The 24,063-nt window shown below is 37.0% G+C and overlaps 1 protein-coding gene across 1 annotated transcript in view; it reads right to left on the minus strand.

The window, feature by feature from the left end:
- Window positions 1–24,063, minus strand: part of LOC148952314 (uncharacterized) — a 121,209-nt gene that overhangs the window by 84,094 nt on the left and 13,052 nt on the right. The window contains exons 2-4 of the mRNA XM_089089759.1: window positions 14,293–14,860; window positions 2,794–2,864; window positions 749–826 (exon numbers count right to left, since the gene is read on the minus strand). Of these exons, the coding sequence (XP_088945885.1) occupies window positions 749–826; window positions 2,794–2,864; window positions 14,293–14,839 (696 nt within the window). The 5' untranslated portion in view covers window positions 14,840–14,860. The remainder of the gene's footprint in view (window positions 1–748; window positions 827–2,793; window positions 2,865–14,292; window positions 14,861–24,063) is intronic.

Consider the following 24,063-nt stretch of genomic DNA (forward strand, 5'->3'; position numbering starts at 1 on the left):
AACAGATATGTGTAGATACATTAAAAAAATACTCTATATTTTACTTATGAAAGAGCAAAATATGGCATCAAAAATTATCAAAACACAAACTGTTTCAGCGGTGCTTATGACCATTTCACACAACAGCCCACTCGGACGCTGGAGTTCTTTGTCAATTAATCCTTTACATTGGGAGAGCACAGCTAACAAATATTTAGTATCAAAGATCCTAACTTTACAAGAACAGCATAAAATATATTCTTACATTGTCATTAGCACAAGGACACCCCTTTGAAGGAAGCAGTGGGGTCATCGTCTCCTATTTCTTAAGAAATAGTACGAAAATCGTTAAAGGTACAGTTTTATTAGGAAACTTATCGTCTAATTTAAATCCCCAGAAAATTGCTCGCACAAAAACGAAAAAAAAAATCGTCTTTTAAATACAAAAATGATAAATAACTTCTTAGACCATATTGCCTTCCCATTTACAATTCAAATAAAATGAAACTATACAAGAGTGGTATAATTTTTCAATAAGACCCTGGGTATTATTGATTATTTTCTATATTCCCATTTTATTTTAATTTAAAAATGATATGTAGGCAGTTTAATTTTGAGCACGATACAAGCCATTAAAAAAATGTTATTTTTTTATGATTATAAACAATTTATACTGGCAGGATCATCCTAGGATTGGAGTGAATTATAGCCAGGAGAGCAGACAGTCACAACACTAAACAAAAGGAAATAAATAAATATTACAAGTCACCTCTTGTGGCTTTGCTTGCTCTTTAGCCCCGGCTTTTTCAGCTCCAAGCTGAGGCCAGTCTTTAAGATTTGCAACCGCCTAAAAAAAAAGAAAAAAAAAAACTAGTTAAAATGTTCAGCCTTTCCAAATAAAACAGAAGAGAATTGGCTAGCCGAAAAATTGTCTCTTAGCAACAGGCATAAGAGTTGCCAAAAAATAAGATAAACATTTTTTTTTATCAGGTGTATCTTAAACAAATACAATTCTGATAGAAATATTTTTTTTTGAAAAATAACGATAGCAAACTATGTCCTTATGGCAAAAAGGTGGAATCAAACAAAACTTTTTTACAAAAATGTCTTCATTTACTTACGTAACATAAACACACTGATACAAAACGCTGTATTTATAAACATTAGTCTAATTTATACAGACTGAAAAAAACACATATGCAGTATTTATTCTGATGGTGGTGGTGGGGGGGGGGGTAATTTTCAGGATAATATGAGAAACTAGAGGACAAATTGGAAACGTTTTTTTTCGTGATTTTTGGAGACACTGGTCCAAAGATCGTCGTACGTACCTGGTTTAATAGTTTCTAAATAATTTTGACATAATGATAGAGTCCTGCCTCTCCGCTGAGCAAAGCCTACCATACATCTCTAACTAAATATAATAACCTAGGTACTTCAACATCTTGAAAAAAATCAAATATCTCAAGAATGGCGTATTTCCTACTACAAATAACAAAGTTAAAATCCAAAAAATATGGAGGCATGATATTTTGGAAGAGTGCCGCAAAAAATAGGATAACACAGGTTACAAAATGGACCAAATACTATTAAATTTAACTTAAGACATTTTCTTTTCCAGCAGGAAGAACATATTACTTATTGTCTGCACGTCGGGTAAAACAATTCTTGGCTCTCCCATAGGCTAAAATCATTGTTTTCTTGCCGAATACTGTATAGCATAGCATATATAACACGTCTATGGGAAGAAAAATTTGATTACTTATGAAAGGAACACACACTCCAAAGAGCTCAATGTCTAAATACTTCTCAACATTTAAAACTGCCAAAGGAGCAGTTTTAAGAAGGATGAAGAATCAAAGATAGTTAACAGCATGTCTACTTTCAGAAATATGATTGATTATGTTTCCGTTTTCCTCTTCTTTCTTTCCTCTGAATAGAACGAGTGTTATTGCAGATCTAACAAAATTTTGCCCCCACCCCTTATGGAAGGAAATCCTCCCAAATTGGGCAGATAGGGGAAAGCTTTGTTAAGCAAAATTTAGAGCACCGTATTCTTTTTGAATAAATGCAAAAAACAGCTTAGTCAATAGTTTCTGATCTATTCCTCTTAAGCTTTTTTCATTTTCTCATTGTTGTAATTTATGTCCTCTTTCCGAATTTTCTCTCCTTTGCTTTTCATGTAGGTTGGAGCACTATTTGGTGAAATTCTATGGGACCAAGTTCAGCAGCCCCCCCCCTCCCACTTATAACCCGGGCATATATCAATGCACAGAAATACTAAATCCACATTAAATACTCGCAGGTCTTTCATAGATCACATTCAGAAACAAAGTTAAGGCAAATAATGGTTTTAAAATACTTTCACAATTCCTTTCAAAGGATACAGGATTCGAGTCATTCTTTAGAGGTCGAGAAACTAATGATTGTGTATTAACACATTTAACACACAGAGTGACTTGATTGGGAAGAAATAAAAACTTTAAATCGAGCTTCCACTTTCCAACAGTACATTCTTATTATAAAAGCAAAAAAAGTTTGAAATTCATTAAATAATAGGTATACGATGAATTAGGATCAGGTAATAACTCAAAGTCCATTCACAATGAGATTTACTGACACCAAGATTTAGCTAGCGCCAATCAGAGCCAATCAAATTTTTCGTAGTTTGCTGATTGGCTGAAAAATTTTATGAAAAATTCTGACTGAGAAAAAGTTAGCGCTTGCTGAATCTCAATACTAGTAAAATTTCATTAGGAAAGGATTCGCAACAAGCAAAAAATATTGAAATGAAATTAAATGATAGAAACTTACCGATTTAGCTTCAGGTGGCTTGGAGATCTCTGGCTTAGTCTCAACGATTTTCTTGGGTTCCTTAGGGACTTCTGAAACAGAAACAGTGGGATTAAAAAACTACTTATTTTTATCAAGGTTACGCACAATTGTTGTACACTCATTTTTCTTCATCTTTATCGCAGGAACCAGTCTCTTTCAAGAAAATTTAGTAGATAAAATAGTACAAGATATGACAAGTTCGAGACTTAAGACAAAAAGGAGATAGGTGCAATTATGAAAAAGACTAGCAATACTTGCCAACATCATACTAAGAAGACACTTATCAATTAGTGTTTTTATTATTATTACACATTCTTTGTGATAAGGGGAACATACTCTATAAATGACCCAAGAGTTGAAACATTTGGCCCCAAAATGTACTTTCTGAAGCATTAGAGAACCCCGCCCTTCGAAATTGGGACCCAGGCACCGTTTAAAGGTTAGGGTGAAATCACGCAGTTTTTTTCGCGATTTTTTTTTTTACTCCAGTTATTAGTCATATATCTTAAATTACTAGAAAAAAATATGAAGACATACGGTGCTGGCTTCCACTTATTCCTTTGAACACAACATTTGTATGACACTTAGGTCTTAAATATTAGTCTACTAAACATCATCCATTAAACGCAATTCATAAGTTTACCGAAAAAGTAGTCAGCAGTCACGTTATAATATGGTGATCATTACACTGAGCAAAGAATAAATCGACACTTGTTCCCAGATACATTAACTAAACTATAAGAATTGCCTTAAAATTGAGAGAAGACTTGTTTTCGTTTCCGAAATCGCGCAATATAAACTTTATAGTTGCCAGGGTAATAGTCTAACCAAACTAGAAATATAAACGTAATTCAATTTTCCCCTTGGCGGTTAATAAGTAAGTTTTTGGCTCACCATACAAAATTTGTAAACAAAAGTGCACTAGCAACTATAACTCCCAATTGGAATACTAGGCATCTGTTTCCGAAACATAGACGCTGGTACTCGGCCAAATACGCAACAATAATAATAAAAAAAAAACATTGGCTCCGATGAATAGTGAATTAAAAGAAAAGCGTAAGTATGGCCAGATATTGCTTAAAGTTGCACCTATCTAAAAGAAAACTTATAAATGACTGAACATTATTGCAGAAAATTTTGTAATATCTTTTTAATTTTATACTGACATTCCATTTCCAACAGTGCCACTAAAAAAAAATATAACAAATTCGATACAAGAACATCAAAATCGTTTAAGTTTAAAATTCGGGTAAGATACCCAATAGTTGGACGGCTAATCGATGGGTTAACAACTGGGCATTTTGAGGGACACCTGGAGGCATGAGGCACGGAGGCACGCCGGAGGCATTAAAAATGGACAGGGAAGGAAACTTATAAAATATTCTAAAGTGTGCAATATGTAAATATATACAGCTTGCCTGTTATTCGGTATCTGTAGAATATTTCAGCACCTTCAAAAGCGATCTTTTAAAGCTTGGAAAAAATCATTTACGGGTTTATTTGGCAAGGAAAAGAACCCCCAAGACTGAAAACAAGTGATATGTACCTAAAGAAGAAGAACGGAGGACTGCAAGTTGTTGATATCCTTGCAAAAACTAGGTAACCCTACGATGGCACTGATGATGTCACTTTTTCCTATTACGCATGCAGCGTTGCCACCAGCTCAAAAATAAAATTTCGATTTTTCTTCAAAAAAAATCCCGGAATGCGGTTTTTAAGTTATAGAACATAGGGCTGCGTGGTGATGACGTAACAAGCAAGGTGCAAAATTCAAAGTACCGTAAAACGTGGTTTCTAGTTGTAACTAACAATTGATTGCCAATATTCCTAGTATTATTGTGACGTGAAAACGTTCTGGTGGATTGGTAGGATCTACGACAAATATTTTAGGTCAAAAAAAATCACCAAAGTTCAGAAAAAACATATCTACGCATTCACGTTTCATTATTATTTGAATTTACCGCTCAAGAATTGATATCACGCTTTTCAGCCGTATTCAATATGGCTTAGCCAGTGGTTAAAGCTATCATTTATCACGTCTTCACACGTCCCTTTCCTTTTTATCACATCTGCTTTTCTGTTTAGTGGCTGTGCCAAAAAGCACCCTTGGATCTCGGATTCTTAATTGTACTAAAAAAAAGGAATCTGCTGCTTTGACACGAAAGAATTCGGAAGAAACTCAGAACCCTTTTTCCCGAATGTACTTAGAATCCAACTTTCTTGGTATTAAACCCAGTCCTTTGGGTATTTGAAGAGAAAACTGTAAAGCAACAGTCAGAAAAACTGTTACTACCGAGTTACATTAGTAAAAAGCGCTAAGTAAAGGAACCAACTAAAAAAAATAACTAGTTTCTCAGATATTTATTGGTACATTTCAGTAATCATCTCGATAATCACAGCTCAAAAGAAAACCCTATAAAAATGGGCAAATGAGCTTCAGTAAATCAAACTAAGCTCAGTTAGCACAAGTATAAACACTAAGTCTTCTACTGAGCATAACAAGTTTCTCGATGGTATTCATAACTTCCGCTGCCCAAGATCTCGGAATGCATTCGAGACTCATAAAATGATATCAAGAACTCAAGCGCTCGGGGGACGAGGGGCACACGCACTTGAGCTGGAAGGATCATCCCCGCCGTGGGTGGCCTCCTCCTCCGTAGGAGACCTGGTTCAAGATTCTGTTCAGTTCTGTGCCCTCATGCACGTCGGTATTAAGGTTATTTTTGGTTTTTTGTTGATGGGTTGGTTGTATTTTCTTTTTTTTGTTGATTAAGGTTGGTTGTAAAAAGGGCTGAAAAAAAAGAAAAAAAAGGAAAAAAGTGCCACCGCAAGAATGGGTTTCTTGTGGACGGAGGACGCCCAGTCTACGGGAGAGCAAATAGTTTTTTTTCGTGTTAAAAAATTTAAAGTTGTAAGAGTAAACCTTTTGGAAGACCACCTTTAAAATTCGAATTCGTATTAGTGAAAATTGAAGGATATGAATTTTAAGAAATTGAAGAAAAAATGTCACCGGAAAAGCGTCTCCTAGAGGGGGAAGGACACCTTGGAACGGGGGGAACGATAGATATTTGGCAAGAAAAAAGTTAAATGGGAGTGTGCCTTCATGTCCACTAATACATTGACTAGTATATAATATTTTTTCTTTTTTTTGAAGTTTAGGTGATATGATAATGTATAAAGTTGTAATATATATATGTTTCTGTATTGAAATATCACCGAGTGGAGAGGAGGAGGGGAGGGAAATAAAATAACAACTACCTCTGAAAAATTTTAAACAACATTCCTTCTGTTGACACACATAACGTGGCGATGGTGGTGGTTATGGTCTTGTCAGTTTTGGGTTTAGGTGCCATTTTTAACATGATGATTGCGATGCTGATGAGACATCAAAAAAGTGGAGCCCTTTCTTCTGGATAAATGAATTCAGCTTTGTGAAGACGTCTGAGTCAAAGCCAAAGACAATGATGGTGCCGATTTCCATAGAAACGGGTTCTGCTGAATACATGATATACAGGCTGGAGTCACAGTAACCCTGGTCTACCAATGCGGCAGTTAATGTGAGATCAGCATTCAGCTGGAACCCCTGGCACAGAATTCCCATGTCGTCAGGGAACGGCATCGCCATATTCTGCGTGTCAACAGAGTGGCATCTTCACCGAGACAAGTAGCCAAACTGTGAGACCCGCCCAACTAATACTCTCTTTCCCCTGCCAACCGGTCTGTAAACGCACCATTCACCGATACGCAATACCGATTTCACACCGACCTCTGCATTGGTTTGTGACGACTCACGTAGTCCTACTCGTCGGCCGTGGACCATCACCCGTTTTAATCGGTCACTACTCAGCTTCTCAGAGCTTTCCCTAAGAAGCCACAACGGCGTGGATTTTTTTATTGGTGTTATGGAGCAGTCAGAAATCTTGACAAGACAAAACCTAGAATTCTTCATGTTCGTCACAGGCTCACTAACCCAATTTTTCTCAACCTGGTATTTCACACAGTGAGCAATCACTGGCAAATCTTCAAAGATGCCGTCACTTTCCGAGCCCGATTCAGTGTCAGTCACGGAAGCCTTTTCCTGCTTGTCGGACAGAGTATTTTCCTCTGAGTCACTGTCGTGAAGCACAGAAAGACGAACATTAGGTACTTGGTGACCGAAAGCAGAAAGTACGTCGTCGGGTATCAAGGCTTTCATTATTCGCTGGGTTTCAATACGAGCTCGCCCTAGCTCGAGCTTGATTTCATCGTCCCCGGGCAAAGAAAAATCGGAACTGACAGACACAACACCAATGGATCTAACTCGCTTGGCCTTGGGCAAGGACAACTGTTCATTAGAATATTGAGCTTCAAAATCCGTTATACTTTCATATCGACGAATTCGATGTAGAAGTTGGAGGAACGAAAAGTTTATTACAGTAGTATAAGTGCTGGTTTGAGACCATATCTTCCTGAAAAAATCTTCACACGGTTGGCTATTCATGTCGGAGAGTTTGAAAAGAAGTCCTAGCCCAAGACGTTTGAATCGACGAATGAGAAACACTAGTGAATGCATATTTATCTCTAGGCAATGGTAAAGGTTTGTGGTAATAAAATTCTCGTTCAAAGCATAATGTCCACTTTTTAGGACCCAGGATCTCCAATGTCGAACGCAGTAAACAAAACGACCAAATAAAGATAACCTCTCAAGAGGAGAAAAATTGCCGTCGTAAAAAACGCGCCGTACGCTTTCCATAAGCCAAAGATAAAACTGTGTTCCTTCGCTTCCAGGAACACGCTGTTTCAGGTGTGCCGGAGGCACGTGCCTCCGTGCCGGAGGCACGGAGGCATAGCCAGAGGCACGAAGGAAGGGACACCTACGACGGTCAGTTATTAGCCCCTCGCGGCTAATCACCACTTCAGAAATTAAATTGCCGCTAAATCTAGATGGTTTCTGCATTGACTTTATCTGAATTTTCTAATAAGTATATGATTTGCTAGAATATTTTAGCTAAATAAAATGCTGGGTATTTAACATGCACTAATTAGTGTTAACAACAAAATCAAATTCAACGCCATCTAGCAATTGGTGACACCTGATATTTTTTCCAGTGTAAAAATAAGAATAATTAATTTAATCAGTATAATGCGAGAAATAATGGTAGTAATAAGTGTCTGATCTCAGCAGACACTTATTATCTATTTTTTAATTTTAACTAAACAAAATTTTCTATTTTTAACTAAACAGATATCTCAAATTTTATCGGATGGGTTTGGGGAAAAATGGCGGGGGGGGGGCTAGTTGCCACCGGGTCTCTTTTGACTCTTAAAAACTGAACTAGAACTTTCAATTTCAATTCAAATTAACCCTTTCTGAAGTTTATACGAGTATCCTTTCCATAAGAACCCGATATACCCCTAGGGCATAACTTACAACGCCTGCCCCTGGGACCTGGGGGGTTGTGTCGACACCGGAGTTTTTGGTCTGACATTTGAACTATTCTTAACAAAATGGCTATCCCAAAACTTGTATCGGATGCATTTGGAGAAAAGTGGGCATGGGGGAGGGGGCTAGTTGCCCTCCGATCTCTTCTGACTCTTAAAAACTGAACTAGAACTTTCAATTTCCAATCAAATGAGTCCTCTCTGAACTTTATACGAGCATCCCTTTCATAAGAGCCATACACACCCCCGGATACAACTTACAACGCCTACCCCCGGGCCCTGGGGAGTTGTGTTGACACCGGAACTTTTGTTATCTAATTTTTGAAGTATTAAAAAAAATAGTTATCTCAAAATTTGTATCTTGTGTTTTGGGACAGAAGTGCGTGGGGGGGGGGCTAGTTGTCCCTCGATCTCTTTTAACTCTTACAAAGTGAATTAGAACTTTCAGTTTCCAATCAAATGAGCCTCTATGAAGTTTATACGAGCATTCCTTCCATGAGAACCATATATGCCCGAAGATCATAACTCAGTACGCCTGTCCCCGGGGCCTGGGGGGTTGTATCGACACTGGGGTTTTTCATATCTGACCTTTGAACTATTTTTTACAAAATGGATATCTCAAAGTTTTTATCGAATGGGTTTGGAGGAAAAGGCGTGGGGGGGGGGGGGCTAGTTGCCCTCGAATATCTTCTGACTCTTGAAAAGTGAACTAGAACTTTCAATTTCCAATCAAATGAGCCCTCTTTGAAGTTTATACGAGAATCCCTACCATAAGAACCATATACGCCCCAAGGGCATATATGCCTGTAATATATACCAAAACTAACAACGCCTACCCCCGGGCCCTGGGGTTATGTCGACCCCGGAGTTTTCGTGATATGATCTTTGCACTATTTATAAAAAGTGGCTATCTCAATGTTCTTATCGATGGGTTTGAGGAAAAAAGGGCGTGGAGGGGGGGGGCTAGTTGCCCTTCGATCTCTTTTGACCCTTAAAAAGGTAACTATAACTCTTAAAAAGTGAACTAGAATTTTCAATTTCAATCAAATGAGCCCTCTTTGTAATGAACCTTACTACTTCGTCCAGGTGAGCCATCTATGTACCCAAGGCACGCCGTGCCACGCCTGCCCCCGGTTCCTGGGGAGTCTATTCAATCCCTTAGTTTAGTAATATCATCACTGACCTCCACATGAGAAATAAGCTATCTAAAAATTTTTATCAGCAGTTTTTGGGAAAAAAGGACGTGAGGGGCTATTTGCCCTTCTATTTCCAATCGAATGAGCCCCTTCCGAAGTTTATGCGACGACCCCTTCCATATGAAGCGCCTCTGGAAAAACAAAAATAATAAAACATTAGAGCCGTATGGCCTTTACTATAGGCAATGCTAAAGCGTAGCGTCTGAAATTGGAAACTAGAAGAAAATACTTCCAAAAAGGGGCGCTATTAGGGTGAAAATTCCACCTGGATATTAAACTCGTCTGAGATCTCAAGAACAGAGGTTTCAAGCAATTATCTACAAAAAAATAAGAAAATAAGAAATGTGCACTTATATGATATTTTTTTTTCAGTATTGCATAACAAAAAAAGTGGTTGTACTTTATTAAGAACGGGGTCGTCTGGACGAAATTCGAAAATCTAGTTCTGCTTTAAGTTACAAAAAAAAGTCGTACAACAGAAAAGTGGCAACAATAATTTCGGCCCGAGGCCCAAAATCTTATTGATTGAAAATCTTGTGTTAGGCAACTGATTTAGAATTATCAAAAAACTATCTTTATAGTCTCCCGTTTCAGAGGCTATAACGCCGAGCAGTAAGAACCCTAAAGCTTTCCTAGAGTTGGTGCAAAGGGTCCCTTATTACGGATTTTGGTCCCATAAATGCACTTTTTGAGGTATCTAACTCTATATTGAAAATTTTTCTGTCCCCCTCCCAGCTAAAGGTCAGGACTCGCCAATCTATTCTTACATTACACCTATAAAGTGTGTACTTAAGTACGTAAAAGGGCAAACAAAGATAGCGGTGTAAAAGGAATTTCGCCTTATGAGTATTTCCAACTCTTCCTCCAAGTGAAGCTCAACAACGAAAAGAAAATGTTTTGCATTTTCCGTTGTATTTTTCGTAAATATTCCAAGGAAGGCCTGTTACAAGAATAGTTTGAATCTACCTAGATTTTCAAAACCTTAATAGTCACGACCTGTAAGTAAGGAGCTACTCTTCCCGATAGTAACCGAAACTCTAAAAAAAATAGATTTTGATAACAATTAATGCATCAAAAGAATTCTCTTTTTACGCTGATTCTTAATATATAAAAGTCAGTAGGGTTTATTTTACTCATCAAAACCCATGAGCCTGAGAAAATTTGCCTGAAAACAGGGGGAAACACCGAAAGTCACGCAATCTTAATGAAAATCACACCATCAGATCCCGTATTTCCGAAAACACTACTGTAGACGTTCCAGTGTCTTATCTACATAAATGTGGATTAGGAAAGAAGAAAGATCACGAATGCGGGTTTATTAGTTTCTTTTTATTTGTTTGTTGTTGTTTTCCCAGGGATGATCGTATCAAACCAATGGTCTTAGAGGATCGGGAGAGGGCTCATTCAAAAGGAAATTAAGAGTTTTAGTGCCCTTTTTGAGTCACCAAAAAGATTGGAGGATAACTAGACCCTCTCCCACGCCCTTTTTTCCCCTAAGACATTCGACCAAAATTTTGAGACCGCCATTTTGTTCAGCCTAGTTGAAAGGTCTAATAACTATGCCTCCTGGACAGGTATAGAAAAAGTTCCAAAGCTACCAGTAGCAGAACTCGACAGATTTCCAAAAGCTGCCGACACTTGGGCAGCACAATTTGTGTTTTCACAGCTTTTCTTTGAGCAAAAAAAGTATTTTTATATATAAAAATTGTATTTTCAGACAAAATCTCCCGATAGCTTTCACTAGGCCATGAAAACTGCCAAGTAGCATTGCTACTATGCTATCCTACTTTTTGCACGGTGGCTCTGGGGATGACTTGAACCCGTACGGCACCAGAAAAAGGCTGTAAGTTATGCAACTTATCCAGTGATGATACATATATTTAAATAAACGTAATTTTTTCAGCCAACAGCAAGAAAAAAAATGAGGGGGGGCTGTCTTGAAGTTCTCGCTAAACACTTCTTATTAAAATTCAACGGCTCTTGTGTTTGAGCCATCTTTCTTAAAGAATTATGACAAAAGTCAAATTTTAGCGTAAAGAGAGAGGGTCGACGAAGGGGCAGCACCTCTCTCCCACATATATGGATTAATGTCTGTTAGTTCTAAGTTGTATTGCTGTTCCTTGCTTTCAGTTAAAAAAAAAACTTGTTTTTAATAGTATGTTTCATTTAAGTGTTTGTTGATGATGGCTGATGCAAGTTCATTATATTTGTGCTTTTGAAGATGATTGCCAATGTAAGTTTATTATATTTATTCTCTTTTTGTGTTCATGGCCGTATTTTTGGCTTTAATACACTTATCTATCTATCTATATATCTATAGTATTCGTTACGGGGGAAATATTCGTGAAATTTTCGGGGAGCGGCTATTTTCCGTGGGGGAATTTTCCAGGGGAAATTAAACACAGGGGGAAGGAGAATTTCATGGTATGATTTGAAAAAAAGGCAAGAAACTAAATAGAAAAAATAAGTTTTTTCCGCTGAAAATAAGAAGCAACATTGAAACTTAAAACAAACAGAAGTAGGCCTATATGAGCATTAGAGTATTTTTCCGCAGATGAGGGAGGCTACCCCTCCTCTTCCCTTGCTCTTTACACCAAAGCTCGACCCTGTCTCAATACTTGAAAATCGACTCTTGAAAGACACTGGTCATTTAATTTGAATAAGAAGCTTTTTTAAAGTACTATAAAACATAATATACTTCATAAACACTCATATACTGAGTAATTTCTGTTCGTTTTAAGTTTCAATGTTGCTCCTTACTTAAAGGTGAAATACAATTATTCTTTAGATACTTAATAACTCTTAGGTAGGCCTACTGTTCCTTTTGTGCTCAAACGTCAAAGCTCGCCTTAACATGTCCTATCAAAATCCATTCATTCAATTAGACTGAAACTGTTTTCAGAACAAACAGCATTCAATTATTCCCCATAAATGTATGATTAATACTCGACACAGGAGCTTTTTACCCGTAAATTGTAGTTGAAATTACAGATACTCATTTATCTAGTACATGTTACCAAAGATGAAACTACACATACCAACATTGGGAAGCCCCCTCTTCAACCGTCCAAAGGACCGTCCATATGTTCACCCGTGTGCAAAGCTAAACACTTTTAGCTGCTGCCACAATTTCAAGGTGCACCAAAGGAATCAAGTGGCCCAAGCCACAAGATTCCTTCAGAGAGCACTTCGAACCGGTTCTAAGATGAGTTCTTTCTCCTCCTCTGTCTACATGTGTGAGTAAACAAATTTCTTTGAAGAAACAAATTTTTCATTCAACAACTGCGCGTCAACCCTGGAGTTTTCTCCTTTTTTACATATACTTACAATCTAAGCACTTAGAAGGTCCTCAAATGTGCTCCAGATTAAATAATGAAATGAGATTCGATTGAGGAATTCCTCTTATTGTCCATTACACCAATTTGCTTCTTTTTTCAATCAGGACCCAGAACATTTGACGGGTGACACCTTTTCTCGTACATGCACACAGTGGCCTTTGAGGAAGGAGAGGGGAGGGTGGGTTGATAAAACAAAAAGACAGTTTTCAAATACTTCTAGAGTGACTTCTATGAGTGAAACCTGACTTCTATGAGTGAAACCTGCCTTTTATTCCTCCCCTTGTGTGGGTATTTTTCTGCTTTCGGAGCCTGCTGATAAATTTACCATGGCTTTACACGAACTGTAACCTTGTAACTTAAGTCAGTAGGGCATATTTGCAATTAATTAAGCAAAAGGAATCAAGGCAAGGAACCAAAAACAAGGGGCATGCAGATGTTTGGGCAAACACCTTCACTGAGCAACTGTCATTGCAAAAAAAAAAAGGTTTTAAAAACAAAGAAAACAGAAGCAGAGAAAAAAACTGGATAAAAAGCAAGCAAAAGAATAAACCAACCTCAATAAAAAGGGATCATAAGAGGTGCAAAAAAACTTGTAACCAAAAAATGTAACAGATAAAAACAATATTTCAAGAGTCACACTTTAATACCTTCTTGCTTTGTTTCAAGGTATCCCTTTGGTTTAGAATTTGCACAAATTGTAATTTAATCTTCCTCTAGCATAAAAACCCTCCAACACCCCCCCCCCCCCCTCCATTAATGGTCAGAAATGACTGCACTAATAACAATTTGGGTTATCACAGTTTCCCAGGATTGGGGAAGAGTCTTCATAACAATCTGAAAAGGGGGAGAGTCCTCCTATCCTCTGTAGGTATATTGGTATATTTATGTATGTGTAGGTATATTTATGTATACATTCAATTTATTTTTGAAATATGCAAAATTTTAAACAAAATACATATGTATTTTTCAAGAAGCTTATATAGATTATTTTCAAAAATTGGAAATTGTACTACCAATAGGTTCATACAATTGTTTCTACATTAAAAATTACTTTATTTGAGTAGATTTTACTGTAGAAAATAACATAAAAAACAGACTAGTTGAAAGGACCCCCACATTGGAAAAATTTAAAGTGGTGACCTGGGACAGCATATTTCTCGCATAACAATATCTCCCTCAGAAAAAAAAAATTTGCACCCAAACCCAAGTTTTTGACCAGTAGATTTGTTACTTTCTGGCAGAGGAGAGGGGATTCTTTCATTTAATCTTGAAGGGGGAGAGAATTATCCTACCTATCTGTAGGTATGGTGACCAATATAGATGCCATTATTTCAGTCAACATTAAAATTATAATCATTGATTTAAGATCCGTTACATACATAAAGGGGTGACTCACCTCCTTTTTTACCTCTTCATTATTTAATACTTAAAATTGACAGAATTGTTTATTTTCTCTGCAATATTTAAATACAATATTTGTGCATCAAATTGTTTGTTATTTTTCAGAAAAAAAAGAATCATACCATTCTTGCTTCTAGATCCAAGGTACACAACTTGTTGACTTGAAGGAGCCAACACTTTTTTGGGAGATGTAGTCCTTTTTGGTACATTAGTCTCTGTTTGCCTTTTTGTCCATGGGTTAACTGATGGAGGGGGAGCTGGAATAAAAGGTTTTATTTGTTTTTGCTCTGTTGCTTTTTCATTTTCATCAAGTTCACTTTCACTTTTTACTTCACTTACTTTAGCATCGTCATTTCCACTTCTCTCACCTTCTGGCACAGGCTTTTTAATATTAGTCTCTCCTTTTTTAATGCCATTTTCAGATTTCTTTGGCTGATCATAACGTCTATAACCACGGCCTTGTCTATCATTCATTCGTGACTTTTGTTTGCTGCGAATTTCTTTTTTTGCTTTCCCTTTTACTTCTTCCCAATGTTCGTCTTGACTGGAAGAAGTGCCATTTGCATAACTTCCAGTCCCTTTCACTGTCACCTCGGGTTTCACCTTTACTGACTCTTGTTGATGCTCTTCAGCCTGAGCAGGCCCAACAATTGAGGCATAAGACGTCATTTCTTAAAATTAAACCTCTCCCTATAAAAAGAGAAAATGTATAAATGATACTTATATATATATATATATATATATATATATATATATATATATATATATATATATATATATATATATATATATATATATATATATATATATATATATATATATATATATATATATATATATATATATATATATATATATATATATATATATATATATATAGATGTTACTGTGAATGTCCAAAATTTGGTTAATGTCTACATTCACCGATGAATGTCTGAAATTCCCTTTTCTCTGCGCGGATTCAATTAGCTTTGTGAATCAGCTTTTTCAGTCTTATGCAAGCTTTGATGGTAAAAGTTGGGTTAAATTAGGTTGTAAATCTCAGAAATGGGATAAAAGCTTAATCTAACATAACCTAACCCAACTTAAACTAACCTAACCTGTCACCATTAAACCTTGTCTAAAACTGAAAAAGTTGACTGACAATGCTGACTAAATCCAAGGAGAGAAAACAAAAGCTATTTTGGACATTCACCAATTTTGAACATTCATGGTAACATTTTGGACATAGGTATATATTAATCTTAAAAACTCTTTCCACAAAACAAGTTTTCCAAAGAAAATTAAAGAGCTCCATTAAGCAAAAATGAGCAGAAATAAATTTAAATAATATTCCAAGTGTAAGACTACCCAAAAATTACCATCAATAAATAAAAGAAAAACAAAACAAACAGAGATTACAAAAAACAACCAAGTCAAACTCAAAACAAGCAAATATTAACATAAGAAGGGCTGACAACCCCCATGCTTTCTCAATATCAGAACATAATTTGCACTTCACCAAAAAAAAAAAAAAAAAAAAAGATCATGGATTGTCATTTTAATTTAAAAAAACTGATATTTATTCCATAAATTTTTAATAGCTTTTTATTAAAGAAAGTAAAAAAAGTGAAAACATTTGTAATGTATTTTGTTTTCAGTAAAGTGCAAATTATATTCATTCTTGAGAAGGCATGGGGGTTGTCAGCCCTATCATGTTAATTTTTGCTCATTTTGAGTTTGACTCAAATATTTATGGCAATTTCTGTTCGTTTTTAGTTCCATTTATTTATTGATGGTGATTTGTGGTAGTTACTTAAAAGCCTAGAAAAAATGTAGAATGTACTTCTGACATGGTTGAACTGTGAGCTGTGTTGATCTGATATAGATTGACCCCATAGTGGACAGATGTAGGACACTTGTTCTAAATTTCATACCTTAATTAGTTTGAATCTACTTGTCATTCACTTAGGATCTGAAAACACAATTCTCATGACTTGGGTAGTATGTTAAGCGATTTTTTTTTAATTCACTGCACAGTATATTTTTCATTTTTGTTAAAAAAAACCTTACAGATAAGGATCTAGCAAAGGCATGAGGCTAAATAAATTTTTATTGGGCCTAATTTGTGCTGTAGATCTATTATTGCAAGCTTCACTTATGTAAAAAAAATTGTTGAAATTCATTGAATGTCCATATTCATTGAAGATGCAAGCAGTTGAGGCAGTTACTTCCAAAGACCAACCCAGGACATAGTTTAGGCTCTGGATCCATTCTTGAAAGTTTCACCCACCATAATTCATCACTTTCCAAGGTTTATTAAAAAAAAACTTTCCGAAAAATAAGTGTTTCAAAGAAAAGTAAAGGCCATTTTAAACTAAAGCTTAGCAGATACAAATACCAGTTAAAATTCAAACTCAAAACGACCAGAAATTACTATTAAAGAATAAATGAAACCCAAAACAAACAGAAATTAAATAAACAATCATAGGAAAAAACATCTAACAAGTAATAATATAAATGAATAAATAGATCTTAAAGCGAGTAATGCTTAGATTGAATATGAAAATCAAGGTTAAAACGAAAAAAAAAATGTTTTGCTATTGAAGTATATATGAAACTTGAAACGAACAGAAATTAAATAAACATTCAATGCAAACAAACATAAAATAGATATTAATGTAAATGAATAAATAAATCTTAAAACGAGCCAAACTTAAATTGAATATGCAAATCAAGCTTGAAACAAACAAAAATGATAGGCAGCGCGCTAGCGCTGCCTAAGTAAAGAACGATGTGGGCACAGTGTTTTTTTTTCTACACCCGGGTATTTCGTATCGAAGGAGTTGTCGTAGAAACTTCGAAAAGGGCTCATTCGATTGGAAATTTGAGTGGCTAGTGCCCTTTTTAATAGTCGAAAGTGATTGGAGGGCAACTAGCCCCCCCCCACGCCCATCATTCCCAAAAACACATCTAATCAAAATTTTGAAATATCCATTTTGTTCAGCATAGTTCATTTCCAGATAGAAAATATGTTTTTGAGGAGGCAACTCCCCACAACCCTCAGGGCAAGGGTTTTAAGTTATGCCCTGGGGCATACAAGGTTTTTATAGAAGGCGTTGTCGTAGAAACTTCAAAACAGGCTCATTCGATTGGAAATTCGAAGGGCTAGTATCCTGTTTAAGTCGAAAGTGATTGGAGGGCACCTAGCCCCCCCCCCCCACACACCCATCATTCCCCCAAACCCATCCAATCAAAATTTTGAGATGGCCATTTTGTTCAGCATAGTTGATTTCCAGATAGAAAATATATTTTTGAGGAGGACACTCCTCCGCAACCCTCGGGGCAAGGGTTTTAAGTTATGCCCTGAGGGCATATAAGAAAGATGCTGGAATATCATATATTATTTTTTTGCTTCAGAGTAGGGCACTTCGTATCAAAGAAGTTTTCGCAGAAACTTCGAAAAGGGCTTATTCAACTGGAAATTGGAATGGCTTGTGCTGTTTTTAATAGTCGAAAGTGATTGCAAGGCAACTAACACCCATTCCACGCCCACCATTTCCTGAAAAACATCCAATCAAAATTTTGAGATAGCCATTTTGTTCAGCGTAGTTGATTTCCTTAATAAAAATAATGTTTTTGAGGAGGACATTCCCCTAGAGGCCTTCAGGGCAAGGACCGTAAATTATGCCCTGGGGACATATAAGGTTTTTATAGAAGGCGTTGTCGTAGAAACTTCAAAAAAGGCTCATTCGATTGGAAATTTAAAGGGCTAATACCCTTTTTAATAGTCGAAAGTGATTAGAGGGCAACTAACCCCCCTCTCACGCTCACCTTTTCCCCAAACAAATATTTTTCGAAAGCTGTGAGTCTTTTCTCTGTCCCAACATCTAGTTTCCAGCACTCACTGGCATACAGTAGCGAGGACAAAACGTTGCTATTAAGAAGTTGCAGCTTTAGTCCAAGCGAGTACTTCTTTGATTTCCATACTGACTCAAGTTTGTTGAAAGCAGCGTTTGCCATGCCAGTTCTTCTCTTGACCTCATTTTGCACTTTTCCTGTGTAATCGACCCAGCTTCAAAGGTACTTAAATTCATGGAATTGTTCGACTCTACGATTTTTGTACAGGAGCTCGACTGGCGAGCCTGATGTTGCCATTGATTTAGTCTTGTCTATGTTGATGTTTAGGCCAACTTTCTCCACTTTAACGCTCACTTTGTTAAGGAGCTTCTGGAGTCGGAGCCCTCAGGGCATAACTTAAAACCCTTGCCCCGAGGGTTGTGGAAGAGTGTCCTCATCGAAAAGATATTTTCTATCTGGAAATCAACTACGCTCAACAAAATAGCTATCTCAAAATTTTGATGGGATGAGTGTGGGGGAAGGCGGGGCATGGGGGGGGGGCTAGTTGCCCTCCAATTACTTTTCAACTATTAGAAAGGGCACTAGCCACTGCAATTTCCAATTGAATGAGCCCTTTTCGACGTTTCTATGACAACTTCTTCGATACGAAGTGCCCAGGTATGAAGAAAAAAAAATACATTATGCCCAGATCATTCTTTACACTGAACAAAATGGCTATCTAAAAATGTTGATTGGATGTGTTTGGAGAAAAGGTGGGCGAGAGAGGGGGCCTAGTTGCCCTCGAATCACTTTCGACTATTGAAAAGGGCACTATTGAAAGGGACCTTTGAATTTCAAATCAAAGGGGCCCTTTTTCAAGTTTCTACAACAGAGATTTTGGTAAAACTCATATGCCCAGAGGGCAAGACTTATAACCCTTGCCCTGAAGACTGTGGGAGGAGTGTCCTGCTCAAAGGTATAATTTCCTGAACTTTAACTCTGTGGAACAAAATGGCTATCTCAAAATTTTGATTGGAAGTGTTTGGGGGAATGATGGGCATGGGGGGGCTAGTTGCCCTCCAATCACTTTTCGACTATTAAAAAGGGCACTAGCCACTGCAATTTCCAATTGAATGAGCCCTTTTCGACGTTTCTATGACAACTTCTTCGATACGAAGTGCCCAGGTATGGAGAAAAAAAAATATATTATGCCCAGATCATTCTTTACACTGAACAAAATGGCTATCTAAAAATTTTGATTGGATGTGTTTGGGAAAAGGTGGGCGACAGAGCCTAGTTGACCTCGAATCACTTTCGACTATTGAAAGGGACCTTTGAATTTCAAATCAAAGGGGCCCTTTTTCGAGTTTCTACAACAAAGATTTTGGTAAAACTCATATGCCCAGAGGGCATGACTTATAACCCTTGCTCTGAAGACTGTGGGGGGAGTGTCCTGCTCAAAGGTATAATTTCCTGAACTTTAACTGTGTGGAACAAAATGGCTATCCCAAAATTTTGATTGGATGTGTTTGGGGAAATGGTGGGCATGGAAGGGGTGTTAGTTGCCTTTTAATTACTTTCGACTATTAAAAGGGGCACTAGCCATTTCGCTTTCTAATCAAATGAGCCCTTTCTGAAGTTTCTCTGACAACGCATTCTATAAAAACTTTATATGCCCCAGGGCATAACTTACAACCCTTGTCCTGAGGGCTGTGAGAGGGTTGTAATTCTCAAAAACCTAATTTCCAGAATTTAAAACTACGTTGAATAAAATGGCTATCTCAAATTTTGATTGGATGTGTTTGGGGAAAAGGTGGGCGTGAGAAGGGGGTTAGTTGCCCTCCAATGACTTTCGACTATTCAAAAGGACACTGGCCCTTTGAATTTCCAATCAAATGAGCCTTTTTTGAAGTTTCTACGACACCTTCTATAAAAACCTTATATACCCCCAGGCCATAACTTATAACTGTTGCCCCAAGGGTTGTGGGGGAGTGTCCTCCTCAAAAACATATTTTCTATCTGGAAATCAACTATGCTGAACAAAATGGTTATCTGCAAATTTTGATTGGATGTGTTTGGGGGAATGATGGGCGTAGGCGGGGGGGGGGGGGGTATTTGCCCTCCAATCACTTTCGACAATTAAAAAGGGCACTAGCCCTTTGAATTTCGAATTGAATGAGCCGTTTTGAAGTTTCTACAATAACATCTTCTGTAAAAAACCTTATTTGCCTCCAGGGCATAACTTAAAACCCTTGATTTTCTATCTGGAAATCAATTACGCTGAACAAAATGGCGGGAACAAAATCTATGACAACTCCTTTGATACAAAGTGCCCAGGTATGGAGAAAAACAAATACATTATGCCCAGATCATTCTTCACACTGAAGAAAATGGCTATCTAAAAATTTTGATTGGATGTGTTTGGGGAAAAGGTGGGCAAGACAGGGGGCCTAGTTGCCCTTAAATCACTTTCGACTATTGAAAAGGGCACTATTGAAAGGGACCTATGAATTTCAAATCGAAGGGGCCCTTTTTCAAGTTTCTACAACAAAGATTTCGGTAAAACTCCCAGGGCATGACTTATAACCCTTGCCCTGAAGACTGTGGGGGGAGTGTCCTGCTCACAGGTATAATTTCCTGAACTTTAACTCTGTGGAACAAAATGGCTATCTCAAAATTTTGATTGGATGTGTTTGGGGAAATGGTGGGCATGGAAGGGGTGTTAGTTGCCTTCCAATTACTTTCGACTATTAAAAAGGGCACTAGCCATTTCGATTTCTAATCAAATGAGCCCTTTTTGAAGTTTCTCTGACAATAAATTCTATATAAACTTTATATGCCCCCAGGGCATAACTTACAACCCTTGTCCTGAGGGCTGGGAGGGGGTTGTCATTCTCAAAGACCTAATTTACAGAACTTAAAACTACATTAGTTACCCTCCAATCGCTTTCGACTAATAAATAGGGCACACCCCCTTTGAATTTCCAATTGAATGAGCCCTTTTTGAAGTTTATACAATAACGCCTTCTATAAAAACCTTATATGCCTCCAGGGCATAACTTAAAACCCTTGCTCTGAGGGTTGTAGGGGAGTGTCCTCCTCAATAACATATTTTCTATCTGGAAATCAACAATGCTGAACAAAATGGCGGGAACAAAATCAACTATGCTGAACAATGTGTTTGGGGGAATGATGGAGGTGGGGGGGGGGCTAGTTGCCCTCTAATCACTTTCGACTATTAAAAAGGGCACTAGTCCTTTGAATTTCCGATCAAATGAGCCTTTTTTGAAGTTTCTATGACAAAACGTTCTATAAAAACCTTATATACCCCCAGGGAATAGCTTAAAACCCTTACCCCGAGGGTTGTGGGGGAGTGTCCTCCTCAAAAGTATGTTTCCTATCTGGAAATCAGCTATGCTGAACAAAATGGCTATCTCGAAATTTTGATTGGATGTGTTTGGGGGAATGATGGGCGTGGGGGGAAGGGGGCTAGTTGCCCGCCAATCACTTTCGACTATTAAAAAGGGCACTAGCCACTCTAATTTCCAATTGAATGAGATCTTTTTGAAGTTTCTATGACAACTCCTTTGATACAAAGTGCCTAGGTATGGAGAAGAAAAAATAATAATAAATAATACATTTTGCCCACATTGTTCTTTACTTAGGCAGCATTATCGTACTGCCTATGATATGTATTTATGTCTTGTTTGTATTTATTTGCTTATTTTGTCCCCCTTTTTTATGTCCCTTTTAATTATTTTTCTGATTTGTATTTTTGTAAGTTCAGTTGGACAGGTTTTTATCGTTTTAACTTTTTTACTTGACTTTTTACAGTGTAATTATTGACTTTTAATTGTTGTTCATTATGACTTTTTCTTTTTCGTTGTTATTTTTTGCATTTTTGCCAGATTTAGTTAAACCATTAATATTTTCGACTCCAAAGTCTGAATTCGGCCCTTTGTGGCCTTGTGATAGAGATTTTTTAAAAATAAATATCTTATTTTATCTCTTATTTATCCTACATAGAGCACACAAGTACTTTATTTTACTCCAAATTACCAATTAAAGTGATCTCTGGTTGACATGGATATTACTGGACCTAGTCAAAGTATGTCATTGCCTTAAATTACAGTTTGGAGCAAACTAAGGATTTTTTCTTGTGAAGCTCCAGCCTTCATTTGGAAATATCAACAGTGTCAGCAATAACTGTATTTTCAGAGAATTTGATCCAATCATTGACATTTCCTGAAGAAAAGAATTGAGTACAGACTCTGCTTTGGGTAAACTGCTATACAAGTTTCTGCTGATGGTATGCAAGTGTTGGGAGTTGTAGTTTAGCTATTCTTACATAGTAAAAGAGTTCATGCATCACAGATACCATTTTAATGGTACATTCCAACTTAAAGCTTGGTCTGGACAAGTCCTTTGTACAGAAGACTAATGACTTGGGGTGAGCAAGTGGAAAGGGTGCACTTGATCAAGACAATTTTTTTTTTAATTTTAATTCATTGTCAATAATGACACCAATATTTAGCTCAATATTGATAGAATAGATTGGATTACCAGAAGGAAAGTAAGAGTAGTTTTTTCAGGGGGGCGGGGGGCAAGTGAATGATGTTGCACTTGGCAACAGTAAATTCAAGAAGCCAAGCATCAGCCTATTGGCCAAGCAAATCAAGATTATTCTGTAAAAGGGTGTGACCTTCACATGAGGAGACATATATATATATATATATATATATATAGAGCATTTATATATATATATATATATATATATATATATATATATATATATATATATATATATATATATATATATATATATATATATATATATATATATATATATATATATATATATTAAGCTACATCATTAGATGCAGAATTTTTCCAGTTATTTGGTTAATTGATTTTTGCAATTTGTCAAGTTCGCTCCAGCAGTTATTCTTGGGTCTTTGATAGCCTATAATAGGCTATTGATGAATGTGATGTATACACAATGACTAATCTGGTGATGAATTAGTATGTTAATTTGTTAGATGGCCCTGCTATTTGTTTATGTATCAGTCCATATAGAATATGTCCATATAGACAAATTTGATGTTGTCCTACCCTGCAAGGAACTTTCCTACCCTGCAAGACTAGCAAAGCTGAAACTCCGAACATTTGTATACAGGAGAAATAGAGGTGATGCCATTTTAATCTATAACTTAATGAGGGCTAATATGCTCCCAGCCTTATTTGCCACTGTTGGTCCTAACTCAAGAACTAGAGGGTATCAGTTGAAACTTGTTAAGCAGCCCACCCTATCCAAAGTGTACACTCAATTATTTTCCTCAAGAATTTTCAAAAGTTGGAATAAACTGCTACTGTTGAATATTTGGACATCTTCAAACAAAGACTGGATGCTGAGGGGTCCTCCATTAAATGTAAACTCAAGTGGGAAGCTATGGATCAGCACAGTGCACATGGTCACTAAAGAATCCTTAATACAACTTGTCAACACTGGAGCTCTACAAGGAGAAATCCTTAGATTGCTCCAAGCTGCAATTTAAGGTAATTTAATGTGAAAAAAGTCAGAGGGGACAAGGGGGCAGTCCCCCCCCCCCATAATGTGAATAAAAAAATTATTATACATCCCATGCCCTTTGACTATCTGGATATGGACCCCTCTTGCCCCCTCCCCAATAAAAATGCTGGAGATTTGTCCCTGGTAGGCTGGACAATTTTTCAGCCCAGCAGTAGGCTGGAAGGATTCAATGATAAATCAAACAGCAAGTAAAGTGGTTGGGACAAGGCTCCTCACTATTCACACAAGATACAAAGATGAACATAGTCAGGGCCAGCAGATTTATTAGTTTCAAGGGACATAAGTTCCTTTAGAACCATTGTGAGCATTGTTCCATCTCAAGTGATGCATGACATACATGATGGGGGGAGGGGGTGAATGGTGCTGGAATCAGAGTAGAGAATTGTTGGGTGAGAATTTAAAAGACTAAGTTCCAAACTCTATGCAATGGGGTTTAATTATGATATTCTCTAATTGGACAATGCAATTTCTGGTAACAGAAGGC

This window comes from Artemia sp. Qi Xiang Cuo, chromosome 5 (genome assembly GCF_049724085.1).
Source record: "Artemia sp. Qi Xiang Cuo chromosome 5, ASM4972408v1, whole genome shotgun sequence".
Lineage (NCBI taxonomy): Eukaryota > Metazoa > Arthropoda > Branchiopoda > Anostraca > Artemiidae > Artemia > Artemia sp. Qi Xiang Cuo.